General features: G+C 46.1%; 1 protein-coding gene across 3 annotated transcripts in view; it reads right to left on the bottom strand.

The window, feature by feature from the left end:
* Hk2 (hexokinase 2) overlaps positions 1 to 20,711 on the bottom strand; it is a 59,592-nt gene extending 38,881 nt beyond the window's left edge. The window contains exons 1-3 of one of the 3 annotated variants that reach the window (XM_076833538.2): positions 20,622 to 20,711; positions 20,229 to 20,412; positions 767 to 929 (exon numbers count right to left, since the gene is read on the bottom strand). In XM_076833538.2, coding sequence (XP_076689653.1) covers positions 767 to 929; positions 20,229 to 20,291 — 226 coding nt within the window. In that variant the 5' untranslated portion in view covers positions 20,292 to 20,412; positions 20,622 to 20,711. Of the gene's footprint in view, positions 1 to 766; positions 930 to 18,958; positions 18,985 to 20,228; positions 20,413 to 20,621 lie in introns of those variants that run through there. The other 2 variants (XM_076833537.2, XM_076833539.2) reach the window with 2 other exon arrangements.
* Positions 20,712 to 22,000: the final 1,289 nt, after the last annotated feature.

Below are 22,000 nucleotides of genomic sequence, written 5' to 3'. Positions count from 1 at the left end.
GCATGGTGGCACAAGCCTGTAATTCCAGTGACTTGGGAGGCTGGGGCAGGAGGATCAAGAGTTCAAGGTCACCATCAGCAACTTAGAGAGACCCTGTTTAAAAACTGAAAAAATAAAATGGCTGGGGATGTAGCTCAGTGCCCATGGATTCAATCCTCAGGACAAAGAAGAAAAAAACAAAAACAACAGGCAGGTGTCACATGCCTACAGTTCCAGCTACTTAGGAGACAAAGGTAGGAGGATCACTAGATCCCAGGAATTTGAACCAGCAACCACTGTGATATCCCCAGCTGAAAAAAAAGAAAAGAAAATGAAAGAATCCAGGACGATCTAAACTACACCATCTCTCCAGCATGCCTAAAGAATGTGCTGGCTATGTGCACACAGGTGGGCCAGAAAGCAACTGCCAGAGCCCATGGCTGTGACCATCACAGTATGCTTGTTGTGGCTCATCACCACAACTGTGAGCAATCTGTGTGGGACTGTAAAATCCCAAACAGCCAAGAAGCCTTTCTCAGCACATGATGGAAAACAAACAGCTGTCAGAGTGTCCAGGTAGCGCTGACAAAGAGGTGTTTCAACCTTGCCTGCCCAGACTGCCAGCTTTCCCAGCTTTCCTGCCTAGCCCATTCCACAGCCTTCCATTCATTGCCCGCCCGCTTACATTAGCCTAGATTGGCTTCTGAAGCTTAAAACCAAAGAACCTTTGGGTCCCAAAGTAATGACAACCAAACTGCTCAGGGCTACCACCCCCCAGCTGCAGTACCTGTCCCATCTGGGGTGGACCTCACAAAAGTTGGCAGCATTTTCACTGAAGCAGTGGGGTGGGTGGTAGCTCCAAGCCCTTTTTCCATCTCCTTGCGGAACCGCTTAGAAATCTCCAAAAGGGTTTCATCAGAGAGACGCATGTGGTAGAGATACTGCTCAACCTGAAAGAGAAAACAAGAATAAAGACCTAGGGATTAAATACATACATAAATATATTAAATATATATAGTTACATATATAAATATAATATTAGGTTCATCTAATAGAATATAACACATCCCTTCAAAAGAATAAAATCTGTCATTCGTAAAACGTGATTATTAAAGACTACTAATGGGAATCAAATTATCAAGATTATCTTTTTTAAACTGAAAAATTAAAATAATGAAAATAGATTTAATTTTATTTCTAGAGAATATTTAAGACCTGGGGAAAGGACAATGGGAGGAGAGAAGTTAGTTCTTTTCAGACAGGTTGAATTAAAACACCTGACAACTAAAATTCATTACTGACCCTCCTCTATTCCCCACATACCTCACATGGCCAGTCATGTCAATCCCATTGTCCCTCACCCTAGGCCAAGCGCCTCTTACGCCTCTTACCTGGGCTCACACAATCTCATATATCTTCCATCTGTTTTTCAACCCCCAAGCCAGACTCTGCTGTTCTCTTGCTTAAAAATCTATCCACGGCTTCCCATTGGAACCAAACCAGAAAACCTTCCAAGTTTCTAGGTGACCTGGCCTCTGCCCAGCTCCTGATCTTATGGTATGTCTCTGTACCCTTGAGCAGACTCTATCCCTGGTTCAGTTCCCAGCCTGCTCTTCCCTGCCCCAGGGTCCACGCACCAGACCCGGCCATCTCCCATCAACTCTTCAGGCCTCTCTCCACAGACTCCTCTTCTCTGACCTTCCTGAATATAATGGTTGGGACTCCCTGATACTTTAAGGACTCTAGCTTTCCCCAACACCATCCACAATTTGGAAATGATTGTCTATAGCTGCTCCTGGACTTAGGGTGAGGTTACATCCTGAGAAACACATCCTATACTGAAAAATGTCTCAAGTTGAAAATGTATTTAAGCTCTAATCTACTGAACAATTATAGCTTAGCCACGCTACACTGTAGAATATCAGTCATTCACCCTTGCAAGCACATGGCTAACTGGGAGCCACGGCTAACTGGCACTGCCCATTATACTACCATTATCCTGGGCCAAGATCAAGATTCAAAATTCAAAGTGAACATGTATCATTTTCTCAGTATCATAAAGTCAAAAAATTATTGGTGGAACCACAGTGAGCCGGGGGCCATCTATATTAGCGGCTAGACCATAGCACCAAAGGCTAAAAGACCGATGTTTCTTTGTTCAGGCTCATATCTCTGGAGTAGCAGAGTGCCTGACACATAACAGGGACTCTGTATAAATCACACCTCTCTTGTGCTTGGAGGTAGAAACAACTCTCCCTAATTATTTCACTGATCTTGTTTTCCACAATAAATGTACACAAACTTTTCCAGACTGAACACCAGAAGGAGAGGCCTCCAGTGTCCCTCTCAGACAGTTTCCTCCTTGGAAGCTCTCTGCCTTGGCCATGGATATTCCCAGTTTTGTAGGAAGAGGGCTGACAGAGGCCCATCCAAGGAGATGCATGAGTTTCCATATAGCCAGGACCCAGTTGTGACCTGAAGGTATGAGTACATGGTCCTCCTGTTCTTATCAGCCAACTGAGGGACTAGAGGGGATACCACATCCTTCACCAGCTCTGAAACTCACGGATTCCGAAGGGAAAAGGTTGGCTGATGTCCACTACCAATGTTACCCGCCATAAGAAACAAGCCCTTTACCCTGGCCCAACTTTAATGAAGGAGCAAAATTAACTTTCTCAGCCAAATATGGTCATTAATATTATTATAGCCTTTTATATTCTCCACCATTTTTTGTTGGCTCCGCTTGATTTTTCTTTTTCAACGGAGCTTGCAACCTAGGATTTCCAAAGGAACAGTACAGGTATTTAATCCTTTCATGGAAAACCCAGTGTCCTTCTTTGTGACAAAAGAGAAAGAGAGAGAGTCCCCTTACATCTTCTCCCTTCCAAGCCCTATTCTAACTTCCTACAGGGGTTGGACTGTCCCTTCTCTTTGGGACTGTTTCTGGCCCTGTAGAATGAGATGGGCCGTCAGATCACTTCAAAGATCTTGACCAGTAATGACTTCTTATCAATCTTCCAAGATTCTAAAAGTGGAAAGACCAGAGTCTGGGGTAAAATGTTGAAAGCAGCCGTGAGGAGCAGGATAAAGGAGAGCCCGTGATGCATCACCCACCATCATCCCCTTCCACAGTGCCAGTGCTCCAAACCCAAGGAATGGACACACACAATCCTCAAATGGGCTGGAGAAGGACAAAATAGGAGCAGAAAATGGTGACAGGACAATTTCTTCCCACTAAGTCGGCCCTCAGCCGCTTCTCCACTCCTTCCCCCAGCCTACAAAAAGATCAGTCTTATCAGTTGGGTTTAGAATTGCACAACAAGAATTTCCCAGAATTCCCCGTTGCCGTATATATTAAAAAACTGTCTCAGACTACTTAATAAGTCCATTGGTTTAAATCAGAGAAAACCTAGCTGTCCATTCTGTTTCATTTCAGGGTCCTAGCTCCTCACTTGCCTCATGTCCACTGCTTCAGCCTCCCAGCTTGGCACCCCACCTCCCAGGCCCAGGCCAGGTCACTGACCTCCTGCTTCCTAACCACTAGAGTGCACAAATGCACAAAGTTTAGGGCAACCCAGACCAGAGGCCAATACCAGGCCACATCCAGGGCCAGTGTTGAGCTGCCCTCATGGACAACAGTAATAACAGTAAGCCCTCCCATAGTGCCAGTTCTTGTTGTCAAAGCTTGGCACCCATTAACTCATTAATCCTCACAGGAGTCCTTGGAGGTGGGTACTGTTATTACCTCCATTCCACAGAGAGGTGAAAGCGATGTGCCCTAAGTCACATAGACAAAAAGGGCCAGGATGGAGCAGGGACTAGATGGAGCAGTCTAGCTGGCCTGTGCTTTTATCTACTCTGCTAGATGACTGCCCCTCTCCTCTTAGACTACAGCAGGTCTACACAGGCCTAACTAATAGTACTGCAGTGAACTCAGGCTGGCCACACCCATTAAAAGGCAATCTTTTGGCTGGATGCAGGGGCATATGCCTGTAATCCCAGCAGCTCGCAAGGCTGAAGCAGGAGGATCATGAGTTCAAAGTCAGTCTCAGCGACTTAGCAAGGCCCTAAGCAACCAACTTAGTGAAACCCTGTCTCAAAATTAAAAAAAAAAAAAAAAAAAAAAAAAAATTAAAGGGCTAGATATGTGGCTCAGTGATTGATTAAGCACCCCTGGGTTAAATTCCTGTTACCAAAACAAAAAAAAAGGGCCACTTTCTAGTCTAGTGATTCCCAAAAAATAGAGATCAAGGGCAAATAGCACAGTGTATGGCCTACAGGGCTAATCTGGCAGGTCAGGGGCAGCAGATATGTCTAGGGACATTTTCCTAAGTATGACACATGACAAAGTTAGAGATTCCATCTTACTATTTTCCCAAGGAGAGGAAAGCCCAAAGTTTCACTGAGGCCCCTTACCCACCTCCTCCACAGATGGCTCTGAGGATATACAGAGGGGGCAGGAGAATCCTTGGAGAAGAGCTGATCCTGTACTGCCTTAAGAGGTCCTAATACCACTTCCTAAAGTGAAAGGTCATGTCCACAAAACGGCAAATTCACAGCAGCCGTTCTTAGTTTACCTTTGATGTTGAAACTGCTACAAGACTTTTGGGAAATCCAGTCAGATACTTCTCATCCTTAACACCCAAAGATCAAGTTAAGCAGTTACACCTTACTCAAGACATATCATCCTTTGCCCAATAAATAGATTAGAATCATCTTTCCGTGTCCAATGGCAGATGAAAATCATGATGACCAGGATGTTTGTTAGCAGTAGCTAAACATTTATCAAACATTTCTTACTTATCAGCAGCCAACCTAACACTCTACTGACTTGATTAATCTCCACTGTCTTTTTGTAGAACTTCTATCCTGTTTTTAAGGGCATTTGGATGGTGAGAGGCAGACCTGGGGTTCAGGTCTACATATCCACCTCCAAGCCCCAGGACCACCATGTTTGCCCACTGCCCTTTGGTTTCTTGGATGACTCCAGGACCTTGGTTTCTTCTCCATCATAAGAGAAGGTTAAGAGAAAGGATGTGGAACAGATATAAGATGAAAGTCCTACATCTTGACTCAAACGTCCTCTCTTTCACTTTGGAGCTCTTGGAACACAGGAGTAGATGGCACCTGAGCATGATGATGTGTCCACCCAGTTTATTAGAGCCACAAGGAAGAGATGATTAGTCGCCTAATGTCACAGCTTCCAAAACACAGCAATGGAACCCACACAGGGGGCACTGCAGTGTGGGGTGAACAGTGGCCAAAGAAGCAGAAGTCAGAAACAAGACACAGCCTCCACGCAAGGAATGGTTTTCCTGGGTTGGGAGAGAAATGAATGCAGTTTTCAGAATTCTGCCAACTTTCTCCCCGAGTGCAGCCAGAGAAGGCCCAAAGCCAGAGGAGAAAGCCACGTAGGAGTTGCCATATGTACACACGGCAACAGGTCAACAGCTAAACAACATCCACTCTTAGAAAGGAAGGCCCTTGGGGTAAATAGTTCAAAATCCCAGTGAACACAGCATCTGAGTTTGTGGACTTCCTGTCTCACCCCAATAGACATCAGGCCCATGTTTGAATGCTTACAAGCATCAGAGGCTCACACTTCTTTAAGTTCCATTGTTGGTCAGAATTAGAAAGCTTTTCCTCAATCAGAGATAAATCTGCTTTCTGATAACTTTTATTCTCCATTCTCCCACTTGTGATGAGTTCCCAAACTTGACTGCTCATCAGAAATCAAACAAGGAACTTTTTAAAAGCATTAAAAGTTCCAAACATCCATTCCAGACTAACTAAATGGATACTTCTAGGGTTGGTGGCTCAAACATCCTCCCATGTCCTGGGCAGGTTTCTACCATGCCAATGATGTGATAATGACTGGCCAACACTGTTTGGTCAACACTGTTTATAAAAATCATTTTTACCACTTTTCTGCTTGGGGTCTCTAAAAGCCAGTAATTAAGACACTGACTGGGCCAAGTGTGTGCCTCTGAAATAATCCTGTGTTGATCCAGGGTGCTGGGAGTTGGAAAGACAAACCCTGCACTTGCTGGGAAAAGATTAAGTTGTTGGAAACTATCAAAGCAGAATCATTCTGGCCAAGCCTCATTTTGTAGCTGGTGGTGGTAAAGCAAGGACTTTGGCAACAGAAAAACCAGTGTGCAAATCCTAGCTGTAACACGAGTACAGGTGTGAGACATTGGAAAAGCCACACTTCCCCTGAGGCCCTGTTTCCTTGCTCTAAAATAGAATGAGGAGCCCTAATACAATGGTGACTATAATGGCAATGCCAAACATGAAGTTCTATGTTGCCCTGCTTTCTTTCCACCTCTTCTCTTTCTTCTAGATTTCTCTCCACCAAGTGGCATCCTTGGAAGGCCAAGGATGTTTCTCAACCCAACTTAGTCACACTCAGAGAACAAGGCAGAGCCTATTTCCCAAAATGCTTCCTTCTATGCCTGTGGTGGGCATGTGGCCTATCAGGACTGCTTCTCTTTATCTGGAAGAAAGGAAGAAGCCTTCCAGGCTAGGGAACAAAAGGCAGGCCAGGGCAAAGCCGGGATAGGGTCTGGGAAAGTTGCCTGCTTGCCCAAGAGGCAAGGGTGTGAATTAGAGAGAAAGAGTTAGCAGTTTTAGTTGATACCTATTCAGCAATGTTGAGGAGATTAGAACTTCCTCATTGGGCAATTTTGGACAGTTTCGTTTTTCCCATAACACACCAGCTCTTCCTCTACAGAGCTGGGGGTAGGGGCAGGGGTAGCCTTAATAAGAAATCAACCCCATACTTTTTATAAAACAAGAACCCAAATTATGATGCCATTAACACCCATCCCTTTAAATGTCCAAATTTCCCCCTGGACCAGCACTAAAAGGAAGGCAACATGTGTCGTGGAAACAATATAAAGAATGGAGAAAACAAAAGGTCAATCTAATAGAGATTCCACCTCAAAATGCACAGTGGACAGGCTGAGTCAGGCACAGCCCTGACCAGAAATGGCAGCGACCCAAGGGCACTGGAGGTGAGAATTAGAGGCCTGGAGGCGAGAACTAGAAAGGGCTTCTCGGAGGCCCATCAGGGAGCCGCCTTCAGCAAGTCCGGAGTTAAGACTAGAAACTAGACCACCCAGATGAATGACAACCTGGCTGGTCCTGAAGGGTCCACCTCATTTCATAGGCCAAATCCAACTGAATGGCTGGTGACCAATGCCTGGATCCTGGAGTCACCCTATCTGGTCTCAGTGAGAAACGGGCCGGATCAAATAATGTCTAGAAAAGAGCAATAGTCCAACTTTGACAGTTTATCTAACAGGCTAGGAATTCAATCTTGGGTACTTTCAGAGGTTTAAAAGGAAAGAAGAAACCATGAATCTCAATGTCCAAATCTGAGGAATTCATTATCATTCAGACCTGAATTCCTAACCACTGATGCCACCTCAGCCTCCTATGTTATAGCAGCTATTGAACACCAATTATCTATAAAATACTCTGGGGTATAGAACCATAATTTTAAGAGAAATTACTTTTGGATATGGATAGTGGTAATGGCTGTGCAATAGTGTAAATGTCCTTAATGCCCTTGAATTAATTGTACACCTAGAAATGGTTAAAATGGTAAATTTTGTTTTATATATATTATCACAATAAAAATTTTAAGAAATCAAGGTCCTGTTCTATAGGATTTTATAAGATAATGAAGAACCTGGTTTAAAATATAGACCAATAAAGGCCTCTAGAATGCACAGAGGGATGCATCTGGTAGATTAGAAAGACAAACATGATGCAGGGCATCCCCTGGAGTGTCACAGGTGTGAAAACAGTATTCAGAAGAGAGACATCTTTTTTTTTTTTAAAGAGAGAGAGAGAGAGAGAGAATTTTTTTAATATTTACTATTTTTAGTTTTCAGCGGACACAACATTTGTGTTTGCATGTGGTGCTGAGGATCGAACCCAGAGCCGCGCGCATGCCAGGTAAGCACGCTACCGCTTGAGCCACATCCCCACCAGAAGAGAGATCTCGAGCTAAGTCATCTCAGGGAATAAATGTTGACCTGGAGACCACAATGTGAAAAGTCTCAGAAGGGGTGAGCAAGCCCAAGATCTAAAATGATTTCAAATTCTAGTCAGGCATGGTGGTGGTGCATGCCTAAAATCCCAGTAACTCAGGAGGCTGAGGAAGGAGGATTGCAAGTTCTAGGCCAGTCTCAGCAGCTCAATGAGACCCTGTCTCAAAATAAAAAAATAAAAAGGACTAGGGATGTAGCTCAGTGGTAAAGCACCCCTCAGTACTTTAAAAAAAAAAAAAAAAATTATATATTATACACACATATACAAATGTGTGTATAGATATAAATATATTTTTTCTCATATATATGTATATATGATTTCCAGGTGCCAGGAAGCTATTCGAATCACTACATTTCATAGTTCCTCACTAATTGCTTTATGATTTAACTCATTTTTCAGAGCTCTTTATAATTTGCAACTGGTTATTCATAATCAACTAGTACAATGTAGAATCTGAGATATTTCAAATGGGACAACAGATAAAAAAAAAAAAATACTAAATTGTTTAGATGCTTCTAGGATCTAAAAATAACTATCCAGACTTTTTCTACCTAGTTAACAAGAGTCCCTGAGAAGCAAGAAGCTGGCCAAATGTGATCTCATTATTTCTAATCACAGGAAGGAAGGACTATGAAGACCACCCTACTCTAAGGACTTCGTCCTATTCACTAACTCTTCCTGGGCTGGTCATTTCCCTGTAGGGTTGAGTGTCAGGAGAAAGTTTGTCTGCCCAGATACACTGTGCTTCCTGCTATCCCAATGAGATGAAAATACCGATTTAAGGACAATGATACATTTTGTCTTGACTGTCAGGAAGCTCAGAGCTTTGTCCTTAGCTCCAATTAAGTTTTTTGGAAATCATCCCTGCCTGTTTGATGACTCTTGTTCTAGAAATCCTTTTACTGAAAGCTGACCCAAATCGCCAAATCCTTTTAGTAAGCAGGCAGAAAATAAATAATACACGAACGAGCAAATGCTCATCAGTCATTTCTATAGGACACACCCTCCTGGCAGAAGGGTAAATTCAAGTGATCAAATAGGATAAGAAAGTGGCTCTACAAGCTTAGAAGCATCAGGGCAAAGGATTCAGGGACACCTGAGGCACAGTCCGGTTCCTTTCTTCAGTTTTTGGATGTTTCTGTTAATATTTAGAATACTCTTTCCAGGTGACAGTGGAACAATCTTTTAGCTTCCAGACCCCAGCTTTCTTAACACTGTTCTTGCCCGGAAGATACAACCAAATCATCTATATTATTAGGCCAATGCTCCAAGCTGGCCTCCTCAAAAGAAATTTAAGAAGGACTGTGTTCTCTGGAAGTATGACTTAGTCTTGTCTGCTTTAAATCAAACACAGTCAGATCAGGGTGGGACAGGAAATACCACTTGATTTAAGAACATATACCTACAGCCACCCACAACAATGTAGATGAAGCTCACAATGTAATGCTGGGTGAAAGAAGCAGACGTGAAAGTGAGTCCACTCATTAAGTATGAAACAGATCTATGCTGTCAGAAATCATGATATGATCACACTGAGTGGTGGGGAGGGTGGGGGAAGGTGGGGGAGGAGTGTAAGCGCCTGAAAGTGGGACTGACACGAAGGATCTGTAATCGTGTCTGGGTGGCATTTGCCCCATGTGTTCAGTATCATATTTTTTTTTTTTTTAATGTGGTTAAGAAAAAAAGGCAGATGGCACTGACTTGACCCTAGTCTACCTACTACACATGGTCAAAGCACCAAAAGAAATCCAAGAGGTCACAAGAGGACATCCAGAGGGGAGATTCGTAGCTTAAATCCAGCCACACACAGCCTTCCAGTGACTCTGTGCTGACACATCTGGCAACTTAGGTTTGAAAGAATTTCATATTTTTTGCATTATTCCTTTGCCAATGTTTTACCACAAATCTTTGACAAGGAAACCAAAGCTTGGAGAAGCTTCCCCAAACCGCAAGCTAGTTCCTGGCAAGACCCACAACATCCGGTGGCCAGTCGAGTGCCCCAACCTGGGGCACAGGTGTGCCCATCCCGGGAAAGCCGGGCAAATGCTATCAATGACCTCATTAATAATAATGCCTTCACAGACTCCTCCTGGGAGGGCCGAGGCTGTGCAAAGAGCAGCAAGTTTATCTTGTAAAATTGCCAAGGCAAAACCAGATGTTTCTGATACAAAGGAAAAAGATGAGTTGGGGAGGAAGACATGAAGCAGAAGAACACCGGTTCATTAAGCCCCTGTCCTCTGAAAACCAGTTGAACAAAAAGTAACAGATCTGCTACAATGCTTTCTTCAGATGGGATCAGGAGGCCCCTCAGCAGGGCCACCATGCCACCTTAGGGAGATTCCAGCTCTGACACACCATGTACTCACAAGCCTCAGGCAGCAGGGTAAGTGTGGAGTTGACCAGGGAGGCATATGGGCCACTCCTCCAGGATCCTGTTGCACCGTGGTGAGTCACAGGGTTTCCTGTTCTTCCAGTTCTCACTCTCAGCTGCATCAAGTTACAGACAGACAGACCTCAGGCAGCAGCACCTGTCCCAGGGTCCAGGAGATGGACATTTGGGAGGCCTAGCCCAGGGCCCCTTCTGTCCTCAGACATTGTGTTCTGGCTGTGGAGCAGCAGTGCAAAGGAATAATATATCCCAGATGTACACGACCTGGCTACGTTCATTTACCCAATGGATATTGACTGAGCACCAAATTGAGTGTGCCAAGATTGGGCACTAAGGATACCAGGGTAAAGCAGACACTAGCCTTTTCCAGAAAGAGTCTCAGTCCATGGGTGGCAGGAAGCAAATAAGACAACAAATGTTTGACAAGGAAACTGAGGCTTGGAGAAAATTCCCAAGAATAAGTTCCAATCATAAAACTGAAGGTGAGGACAGACAAGAGGTGGTTTCTTTCACTGTAATAAAATGCAGACTTATAATCACTTAAGTCACACACATCAAATCAATTTTAAGGATCCATTGTCTTGAAAAAAGGTTAGAAACACATGAATGTGTAGACTCCCATGCCTAGAATGTTCTCCTCTGACCTAACAAACTCCCACTCGCCCTTCAGCACAAATGGCCTTTCTCCAGCCCATGTCAATGTACTTTTGACACCTCTTTCTTTCATTCTTACCAGAGGACTAAAGGTACCAGCTAAATCTACGTCATACTTGTGATGCCCACAGTTCTCAACACTCAAGATAAACTAGGTGCTCAAGAAATCTTTGTTATGGTTACCTACAAGGGGTAGGAATGCCAAGAGAAGAGTTGGAAGAGCAACTTGGTGAAGGGGAAGAGTGGGCTACACCACATTGACAGGTGCTGTGTATCTGACCTTGCTCTTCAGGCCTGCATTCTCACTGTATAAGATCCTGACATCATTTCCTCCCAATCCACCCCGCCGCCTGCCCTACCTAGGATGTTAGATTCCCTAGAGATAACACTCTGCCCACCCCTGGACAGTGCCATGCCAGTGACCAGAGTCTGCCTTCTGAGCCTCTCACCTCACAGTGACATCTGCACTCCCCACTTCTGCTGCTGCCATCTGACCACCTGCTGAACCAAATCCCTCTGGTTCTATCCCTCTGCTCCACATGTCTAGCACCAGACCTCCCAGTCTGTTTGTTTTGATACCCACCCCAAGATCACACCCACCATAGGAGAGGCACCCATATGTCCCAGCTTGCCCAAGACAATCTCAGTTGGCACCTGTGGTAGTAGCATGGCTGTGAAAAGTACTCTCAAAACTGGGCAATAAATTATAGGGTCCCCACAGGGACAGCCCACAAAGCAAATTCTTACTTTGTTTTTGAGGAACCTTAACGATATATTTAAAGGAAACAGGACAGGGATTGGGGGATTGGGTTCCAGATCTGGTGCTTATCCTACAAAAGCTTGGGCTGATTCATTTAGTTTGTAGCAGCTGGCTTCTTTGACTGTAAAAAGGAGTTTGGATTACGTGATCCCAAAGATCCCTTCCCGGCTGACACCTGACTCATAACCCCATGAAACTGAAACATTATCAACCACCACCAGTTGTCCTGAGCAGCCCCATGCTGAGGGGAAAGTGCATGGGCTCTGGAGTCAGGCTGCCAGGTTTTGAATTCTAGCTTGTCCTTGGTTCTGAGCCTGTTATCTTCATTTGAATGGTAAATAATAAGAAAAGTTCCTACCCCGGGCAGTTTAAGGGTAGCTCAGCTACCACACAAAGAGCAAGTGGTCAGAAGCCAGCTCTTAAGCACTATACTTGTTTGTTACCTTTTAAGTCCTTTGTGAGGGGAAGGAACTAATGGGACATCATTGGAAGGCTTCAGGGAAGGTTTTGTTTGTTGGTTTGGTTTGGTTTTGATACTGGGGATTGAACACAGGGTCACTTTACCACTGAGCTACATCCCCAGTCCTTTTTATTTTTACTTTGAGACAGGGTCTTGCTACATTGCCCAGGCTGGTCTCAAACTTGCAATCCTTCTGCCTCAGTCTCCTGAGTAGATGGGATTACAGGTGTGCACCACTGCAGCCAGCTCACAGAGGGTACTGAAATAGGAATATTTGGGAGAGCGCATAAGCAAGAGGAAGTCCCTCAAATGGGAAAGAAGAAACTGGCAACAGTAAGACAGGCCTGTAAACCCAGCTACTTTTGAGGTTGAGGCATGAGGATACCAAGTTCAAAGCCAGCCTAGGCAACTTAACGAGACCCTATCTCAAAATAATATAAAAAGGGCTGGGGATGTGGCTCAGTAGCAGAGCACTTGGCTAGCACGCAAAAAGCCTTGGGTTCAATCCCTAGTACAGCAATAATTAATTAATTAATTTGAAAATGGGTATGGAGGAGGCAACCTAAAAAGCTCTCATTAACCCTAATTAAAGTAGTCAGGTAGTTTGTCTGGCTTCATTCCTTCCTTCATTCAATGATATAGAGAAAAGAAAAAGGTTGAGAATAGGTCTTTTGAAAATACGGACCACCTCCAGCCTCCAGGGGCCAACCTAGGAGGCGTGGTGAAGGAGGTAAGAAGTTTGGGTAGGTGCGGGGGTGGGCACCAGAGCTTGGTTTTCAGAGCCTGACTCAATCTGCTGGTGAACTGTGAGATAAGGCTTAATATCAAGGTCCCTCCAGGGAAGGAATGTCAAGGAAATGCTTAGAGATCCAGAGACAACAGCACAAAAAGTTTGTGACCCACCTGTAAAAGAGGGTGGCACTCCTGGGAAATGTGTGACTCTATTCACAGGAACAAGGTCAAGACTCCAGACCTCCAAACTGGGTTGTTTTGAGATTTTTTTTTTTTTTTTTGGTTCTGGTGCTGTGGGCAAGCACTACCTCTGAGCTACACCCCTATCACCACCACTCCCCCCCCCCTTTTTTTTTTTTTTGGATACAGGGTCTCATTAAGTTCCTGAGGCTGCTCTTGAACTTGGACTCCTCCTGCCTGTCTGCCTACAGGCATACACCATACCCGGTTTCCCGAGTGTGGGTTCCACACAAAGGATCCTTTGAGGTTTGTCAAGAAGTAGGGGCACCCTACTCTCAGCAGGAGGGAAGACATGAGAGTGGGAAGACACTCTATGGCCAGGGGTCTGAATATGAGGAGCAAAGAGCTCCCTGCTGAGACCCTTCAGGGAATCTCCAGGAGTCAAGGGGAGCCAAGCCTCTCAAGGCCTGTCTTATGATTCTTTAGCCCTGGATACCTCAAAGGCTTTCCTCAGTGGGAAGACAAGGCCTATGGCAGACAGGAGCAAGGGTGAGCAAGGATCCAAAAGGCAAACTCTACAACAGAAGAAAACTTCCATAGGGAGAAGCCTGAGCAACTGCCCTTGGGGTCTCTACCCTTGTACTTTCTGGGAATTTACTGGGGAACAGTAGGGAGGGCATTCACCAGTGAACAGGAGTGAGTAAACTAACACCATGATCATTCAATTGTGTTTCTCATGGCATCACAAGGAAGATGCTTCAACCTGGGGTGCACCAATGGGCAAGGCATCCCAGAGATCACCAAATGGGGTTGTGCCTCAGAGAACCAGAAAGAAATCATGTTAGAGGAGGGGGTCAAGGCTGGCTCTCCTAAGTTCAGGGAAGAGATTTTAGAAGCTGAAAGGGACAGCAAAGATGTTTCCTTTTTTCCCAGCTCCAGGACTCTCCCCCACCCCAGCCCTTGGTCCTCTGATCAAATCTATCATAAGGAAGCACAGGCAAGCTTGGACCCACATACTCTAAAAGAAGCTCATGGGAATTATTTTTAGGTCCAAGCAGGGCCTCTTTCTGCTCCTGTCCACCTGGGTAAGGCAGGAGGGTAGGTAACAGTGTCTTTCTTTTTTCCTTCTGTGTACTATTATTTCATTATATAATAACTATATGTCCATAATAGTTCTAAGAGCTTGACATATTAACACTGTCTCTGTTTAATCCTTAAAATGATCCTCTTTAGGATGGTATTCAACAATCTCTCCCTTTTATAAAAGAAAGACACTGAGGCTTAGAGAAACTTCAAAACTAGCCCAAGCTCACCCTGTCAGGATTCAACCCCAGGGAGCCAGACTCCATATCTCACTATACAGCCTCCCCCCAAGAACTGCTGGGCTGTCCCTGTACCTCAGTGGGCACCACTGGCCCCTCTCCTCTGCTTCCCAGCTACAGCAGCTCCTGAGCTCAGGTTTCACCAGGTCACACACCTGCCTTGTCCTTAAGCCTGGCAGATACTCAGCCTCCCTAGAAACTCCAACACAGCCACAGCGAGAGTTTCCGAAGGACAAGAGCAGACTTCTTTCCCACTGGTTTCCTGGAAAATGGGCACCGCCTCCATTTTTCTGGTTGAGAACAGAAAAACCTCAGCTGGCTCCTGCCTCAGGAAACCCACCCTTCAGGGAGAGATCATGGGCATCTGTTGATAGCTGGAGACTGGTAACCTCACCTTAAATTCCTTATTTGTAAAAGCCTATCTCCCACCATGACTTCCCATGATGTGACACACTATTGAAAGCTGAGGGCTTTGGTCTCAACCAGGGCTGCCAACTAGCTATACAACCATGAATGATGTACTTGAAAATTGAAAGAAAAAAAAAAAGGAAATGGGCTATGTTCTTCTAAAGCAGTTTCTCACCTCCACTCTACAGGCATTCTGAACCAGATAATTACTTACAGAGAATGGGGCCGGGGTGGGGGGGACGGGACACAGGATGGGTATTTATCATCCATCCCTCAGCTTTTACTTATTAGATGCCAATAAAACATACTCACCCACCAACTGTGACAACCCAAAATGGTGACAGTCATTGCTAAAGTTGCCCGAAGCACAAAATTCACTCCTAGTTTAAAAATACTGCTCTAAAGGAATAGTAAAAAGAAACAGAACTCCATAAAGCTGGATAGGGTCTACAAATCTTGACTCTGTTGCTGGGATAGGCCCTCACGAAAAAAATTTCTGGCCCAAACTGTCAAAAGCACCAAGGTTGAAAAAAACAGTTTTAGAAATAATCAGGAACAACCCCTCCAGTGCAAGAAAGAGGGACAATGTCAAGAGGCATCCAATGAACGTGGGGTTTTGATTTGCCACACCCCACCCCTACTGCTTTGAAATGGCAACAGACAACACACAGTGTTAGAAAACAAACCAAACTTGCTGACTTCAAAACTCCACAATGATAATGAGGAACCTCTTATCAAGAGTTGGTTTTTGAAACAGGAAGTATCTAAACAAAGGAGGCCCACTTTCTGGGGCACCCAAGATTTTTTGGTGCATCAGATCTCCTTATTCCAGCTGCCACATTTAACTCTGTGGTTTGTGTTGCTCTGATTCTCCCTAGAAAAGGGCCCTCAGCTGCCCCCAAACTCCTCGGGGTACTAGAAAAGTTCAACTTTGAAAAATGAGAAGAAAAAAAAAAAGTAAAATGCTGACTTTGGCTGAGCAGCCTGAGGGAATTTTAATCCTTTCAAGAATAAAGAAAAAAAAAGTGCTTCTTAGTGAAAAGGATCTTGGCAAATGGATGATTCACAAAAGCTACAAAGTATTCTTACTACCACCAACAGCTGCCTTCTGAGCAACAGAAGGGGTTGTATTAAGACAGTAAAATGTTACAAACTGAAAAAATGACACATTGTACCTGACAGTTAACCCAGCAGGAATTAATAGTCAAAAATAATTTTATTAAGGTTTTAGCAAGTAGTTTACCCCCACTATTTTAACCCCTTATCTAGAGATTAATTGGCACTCACTCCCACCAACCCATGGCAATGTATCCTCTTTAGGTTTAATAGCCATAAGTTATCTTTTCCTGGAGACTTAGCTCTCCAGATAAATGCAAAGTGTTTCTGTTTCCTACATGGTACCCAGAAAGCCTTGCACCCTTAGGTGAAAGAAAAGAAAGAAAGAAGGAAAAAAAAAGAAAGAAATTAAAATTCTTATCTGTCTTGACTCTGGTTGCTGCTGAATCATTCTGCTTCCAAGATGCTCCCCTCAAGTCCACAGTTGAAGGTCACCACTTGCTTATACAGCAAGAAGCCATAAGTGAGCTCTGTATATTCCAGAATGGGCATAAAATGTTTTTCAATCTACATGTATCAAAACAATTTGATCAATGGATAAAGGAAGAGGTAAATGCTTAATTTCAGATCTACAGTTAACTCTGCTCTGATTCTTATTCCTACGAAACAAAAATCTTGTAGTTTGTATATTAATTTACCCCAATAAAATGAATCTTCTATTTCTCCAGATCGGACACAAAGCCTTGATTGCTAAAACAGGAAAGGTACCCCCTTCTTTCTTTCTGCCACTCAGGATCAGTCTTAGGCCATAATCCCAAGGAAAGAGTAGCCCTGAGAACTGCATTTCCTTCTGCCCATCTGCCCATTCTTTATTCCGCTTCTTTCTCCAAGAAGGCCTCCTCTTTCATTCTCACTGAGTGGCCACCTCATCAGCAGACAGAAATCATGGTGATAAAATTGAAATGGTCAGGATTTGGCCTGTCCTGAGGAAGGAACTGAAACTGAAAACCACCAACTCTCATGTATGGTAGAAATGCAACCAACACCATGCAAGATTCAAGTGCAGCAACGTGGGCACACAGGAGGGGTAATAAAAAGCAGGAAGAGGAAGTAGCATTGGAGCTGGAAGGGGTCATGTTGAGAAAAGCTAGGTTGCATGTTCAAGGCCACAAGGGCAAAGGTGGAATGACCCAATGTGAACGGCATACACTTAAAGGTATGGCAACTCAAGTCTTTGGGGAATGAAAAGAGGGAGGGGAGGAAGAGGCTGAAGATGAAGGATGGGGTCCAGGACATGCAGTAACCAATACAAAGTTGTCAGAGGCTTTTGAAATAATTCAGTCTAGCTCCAAAAAGAGAATAGAAATGGGGGCCTCTGAAGTAACCCATAGACCAGCTGACAAAGGTGGAGCAGTCAGAAAGGAAAATGATTTCAGAGCTCCCAATAGGAGACCTAGTTCTATTTCTGGACATTATTGAGTACAGTTGCTACCAGTAGGCATAAATCAGTAGTCCACTATGTTCCTCAGAGGTAGGCAAGTAGTGGTCATAAGCATGGTACTCTTACAAAAAGAAAAATAAGCAAAAAAAAAAAAAAAAAAAAAAAAAAAACCACCACAGTGCTCTTGCAAAAAAGCTAGTGACCTTGGGCAAGTTACTCTGTGCTTCAGTTCCTTACCAGCAAAATAGGGATGCGCTTAATAATGGTACTTATCTCATAGAGTTGTTTAAGTGTTTTTGAGGTAACCTATGTCTAGAGCTTAGGACAGTGCCAGGTACAGAGTAGATATTTCCTGTTTGCTCTTGAGTTCCAAAGTTTCAATCAGCAAAAGTGAGCAAATAACCCTTAGTGTTACCCTAAAGACCAAAACATTAGGATTGTCCATAAGAGTCAAGTGATTCCTAATGGGGCTAGTTCTGGACAGGTGACATAAACCTTCCATGCTCTCAAACTAGAATAGGTAAGATGATGTCATCACAGAGGAACTTCAGAACAGTTCAAATAAAGACCTTTCCAAATGACTATAAAAATTAAATTCAAACTTCATCCTTCTCTCCTAATTCTTCCATCCAGAAATTCATTCTGATTCTTTTCTTACTTTCCATGTAACTACAGCTAGAATCAAACAGCTTTGCTCACCCAAACTAAGAACTTAAATCCGAGATCTGACACCTGGTGAGTTAAAGGTCTGATTCAACTCTGCCCCCATTGGTAACTTACAGGAAATACATCCAAATATTCTCAGGGACATTTCACAGGCTGAAAGGTGGCTCCTAGAGAAGAGAAGCCTACAGGAGAGATATTTTCACTTTGTTGTGTCTCATCATACTTCTCTAAAATGGACAAGGCTGCTCCCTTATGCATCTTACAAAAATAAATAATAAGTCCAAAGCGGTTCAAGGTCCTGTGGTGAATAAGCCACAAGACATTAAAACTCATTTCCAGATTCTCTGGCTAATTTTCTTTCCACTCTGGAATCCGGGGAGATGACCCCCCATTCCAGACCCCAAGAATGGTACAACTTCACAGTTCCAGTCTTATTTCCTCTGAAGGAGGGAAAAGCAAACTTGTTCAAGAATTCAAATGTCCTGGAGCGGTATTCACTCAACTGAGACCTCCCTGGGATTAATGATCCTCCACTTTGTATTTTAGAGCTTGCCAAGAGATGACAGTCTCCGCCCCCCCGCCCCCCCCACCCACCCCCCGCCCCCCCCACCCACCCCCCGCCCCCAACAGTTAACTCCTATCTTGGGCAGAGAAGCCTACAGAAATTGCCAAGATCCTGCCAGCCCAACGACACGCTTTTAAATAAACTGAATTAAAGTGCAGGGCCACATCCCAAGAAGGGGTCAGAAAGTAAAGACATTTACAAACAGAGTAAACCAGCGCCTCTGGATCCCCCTCAGGTCTGAGGTTCATCTGCCATGGCTCTGGAAACATCAAGATTATAACCTACCATTCTTTCCTATGCCCTCAGGACCGCCAAAATGGGAATATGAACAGCTCGCCCCACAGAACGATGTCAAGACATTTTCCCTAAATAAGTGTTCCCATTGGACCCTGAAATCTCAAAGTAATTGAGCAATGCTGTCATTGCCTCACAGCTATAAAAGAAAACTCCCACCCACCCCCAGCCCAGACCACCCCCTCCCTCAAATCACAGTCAAGGACTCAGGCCAGGAGCCAATACCCTTAATCCAAGGTATTTCGGAAACTCAATTCTCCCCCAGAGTGAAAGCGCCAGGAGCCTGGCCCTAACTAACCCACCCCCACCTTCATACCCCGAGGCAGGGAGAGAGAGGCTCGCAGCAGGGCCCGAGGCTCTTTCTTATGTAAATGAACCGGCAGGCCGCCGAGGGAGCTCGGGTCTGGGGGCAGCGGAAAGCGCAAGGGGCACCGACAAGTCGGGGCCTGGCGCAGGAAAAGGCTGATTTTCAGAACCACAAAATCTCAAGGAATCTGGGGAGGGGGAGGGGTCCTCTCCGAGCAACTTCTAAGGGAAAACCAAAAAGTAACAAAAAGGGCGACCCCCCACTCAGAGGCGGGACCCAGGGACGCTAGGCGGAGCCGTCCAGAGGCTGATCTGCTAGGGGGGATGTACGCCCCTCGTGGAGCCTCAGTTCCGGGCACCTCAGTTCCGGGGAGGGGGCGCGGCGGCAGAGCTAGTCTGCGCGCTTTCCCGCTCCTTCCTGGGTCGACTTTTCCTCTGGCCCTCCTCCGCAAGGCGAGGAGGGACGACTAGGGGGGAACAGCACTCCTCCTAAACGCGTCCTTAAGCGCTGGAGGCCCCCAGCAGCCCCACGCGGCCGCGGCGCCTCCTCCCCCAACTACAGTTCTCCCCACGTGCTCTCGCCGGAACTCAGGCTACCGGAGGGGGGTTCCTCCCACGTGGGCCCAACAGTTCTAGACTGCGTGCGGAGCTACCCGCCCCTCCAAAAGAAGCTGGGGGAAAGGGGTAGGGGGAGAGCGCGAGCGCGCACAGGACAGCAGGGAGGAAGGGAGCCAGGCGGTGCTCGAGCGCTGGCGCCTCGCACGCGCGCACAAGTCTGCCAGCGCCTAGCGGACGTGGCTCCCTGCGCCCAGGAGTTTCCCAGCTACTCAAGACTTTTCCTGCGTCCCAATCCCTGAATGAGGAGGAAGCGGGTCCCGGCAAGATCCAAGAGTTTCCCGGAGAACCACAACTTTATCGAAAGCGAGCCAACCCGCCCCAGCCCGCCACTACTTACTTTCTGCACTTGGTTATGGTTGAGCTCCGTGAAGAGGCAGGCGATCATATGCGAGGCAATCATCCTGTTGCGGCCAGGCGGCGCCGACTTGGGAAACTGAGGCGCGAGGGTTTGCGGGGGAGGCGGGTAGCGAGGTCCGACCGCTTTGTATGCGGGCCCGGTTGCCCGGCAGGAGCGGAGATTCCTGGCGGTACACAGAGAAGGTTAACGCGGGCTGGGGGATCTCGAGTCTCTAAAAACAGGTTTGGGGAGTCAAAATTGCTAGAAGGCGCCTAAGTATCGCTCCGGGCGACGAATCTGGATGCCCAACGTCAAGGCGCTAACTTCTCCCACAGGGTCACTAAGGCTCAACTTAGCAAGAATCACAGCCCGTCTCCACTAGGGCGATCGGACCTATCGGGCTCACTCGCGCTATGCTCCCTCCCGCGTATCTTAGCTGAGTGACACGGCGTTGCCAGCGGTGGCCAGGGACTCCAGCGCTGGGGTTCGTGCAACAATGTGGCTTATTGAGGGGCTGCCGGCTCATGGGCGGGCGGGTCAGTGACGCGCGCAATCTCATTGGCCGCGCAGGGAGGGTGTGTGCGCCCGCGGGCCGCCCGCCGGCACGGGACAACCAATCAGCGTGTACAGCCCGCGGGCGCGGCCGCTCCGACACCCGAGCGGGCAAGCTACAGAGACTCGCCTCGGGCAGGGGGCGGGGCCGGGCGCCGGGGATGGGACGTGTGTTCCGTGGCAAGAGGCTGGAACGCAAAGGCGCATGAGCCACCGCCGCGTCAGGCTCGGCTACGGGTGGGGGGCGCGTGATCTCTGGCCCAGGAGGCGTGGAATGACTGGAAAGACAAGTCACTGGACCCGCACACGCCCTGGCCCAGTCGCGGAGAGGGACACCGTCTGGTATTTGGAGATCATGTGAGGGGTCCCCATCACCCAGTCACACTTCTGAAGCATCCTGGTTCTCACCCTAATTTAGGGCTCAACCGGTCCGCCTAACGCTGATGCAAAGGGAGCCGCCTTGACTGCTTGCTTACTCTCACAGCCATTAGAACAGTCGGCCCATCTAACCCTCACCCCACTGATAAGCTATGGGTTTACTAATCCTGTACTACATATGAGGAAACTGAGGCTTCCGAGGCCTCATGGCTAACCAGTGTGGATGGTAAAAGGAGCCCATATCCGTTTTGACTTTAAGATCTTATTCTCTTCCCCATTATTGTATCCTTCCTTTCTAGGAGCAGGAATGAAGAAGGCAGGAAAGGAGCGTTGTCTGCAGCTTTGGGTCTAATATGTGGGCAAAAATAGGTGATAGTAAGTGTGAAACTGGATGATCTTGGACCTTGGTGGGGTGGAGTGGCTTAGAGATACTGAGAAAAGCAAGGTCCCCAGATTTACATATATTAAGCTGGGGACGTGGCTCAATGGTTAAGTGCTTGTCTAGCATGGCAAGGCCCTGGGTTCAAGTCCTACTATCAAGAAGAAGAAAACAAGAAATGAATGTTCATTGTTAGGGGAAAACACACACACACACACACATGACCCCACCTTTCAGCAAAACTTATAAGCTGTGTACCCTTGCCAAATGCACATCCTCAGCCTTCTTCCCCTTTACTCCAGTCAGGATTGAAACCAAACTGCTTTGATCATAGTCACCATAATGGCCTACATGTTGAAAATCTTGTGTTCTCTTCTGTCCCCTGCCCTTTTTCCCTCCATCTCTCAAAGATTCTAGGGACAGTTGTTCACATCCTGCATCTGGACTTACCTTCTGACACCCA

This window comes from Callospermophilus lateralis, chromosome 14 (genome assembly GCF_048772815.1).
Source record: "Callospermophilus lateralis isolate mCalLat2 chromosome 14, mCalLat2.hap1, whole genome shotgun sequence".
Lineage (NCBI taxonomy): Eukaryota > Metazoa > Chordata > Mammalia > Rodentia > Sciuridae > Callospermophilus > Callospermophilus lateralis.
This window is presented reverse-complemented; position numbering and strand designations above follow the sequence as displayed.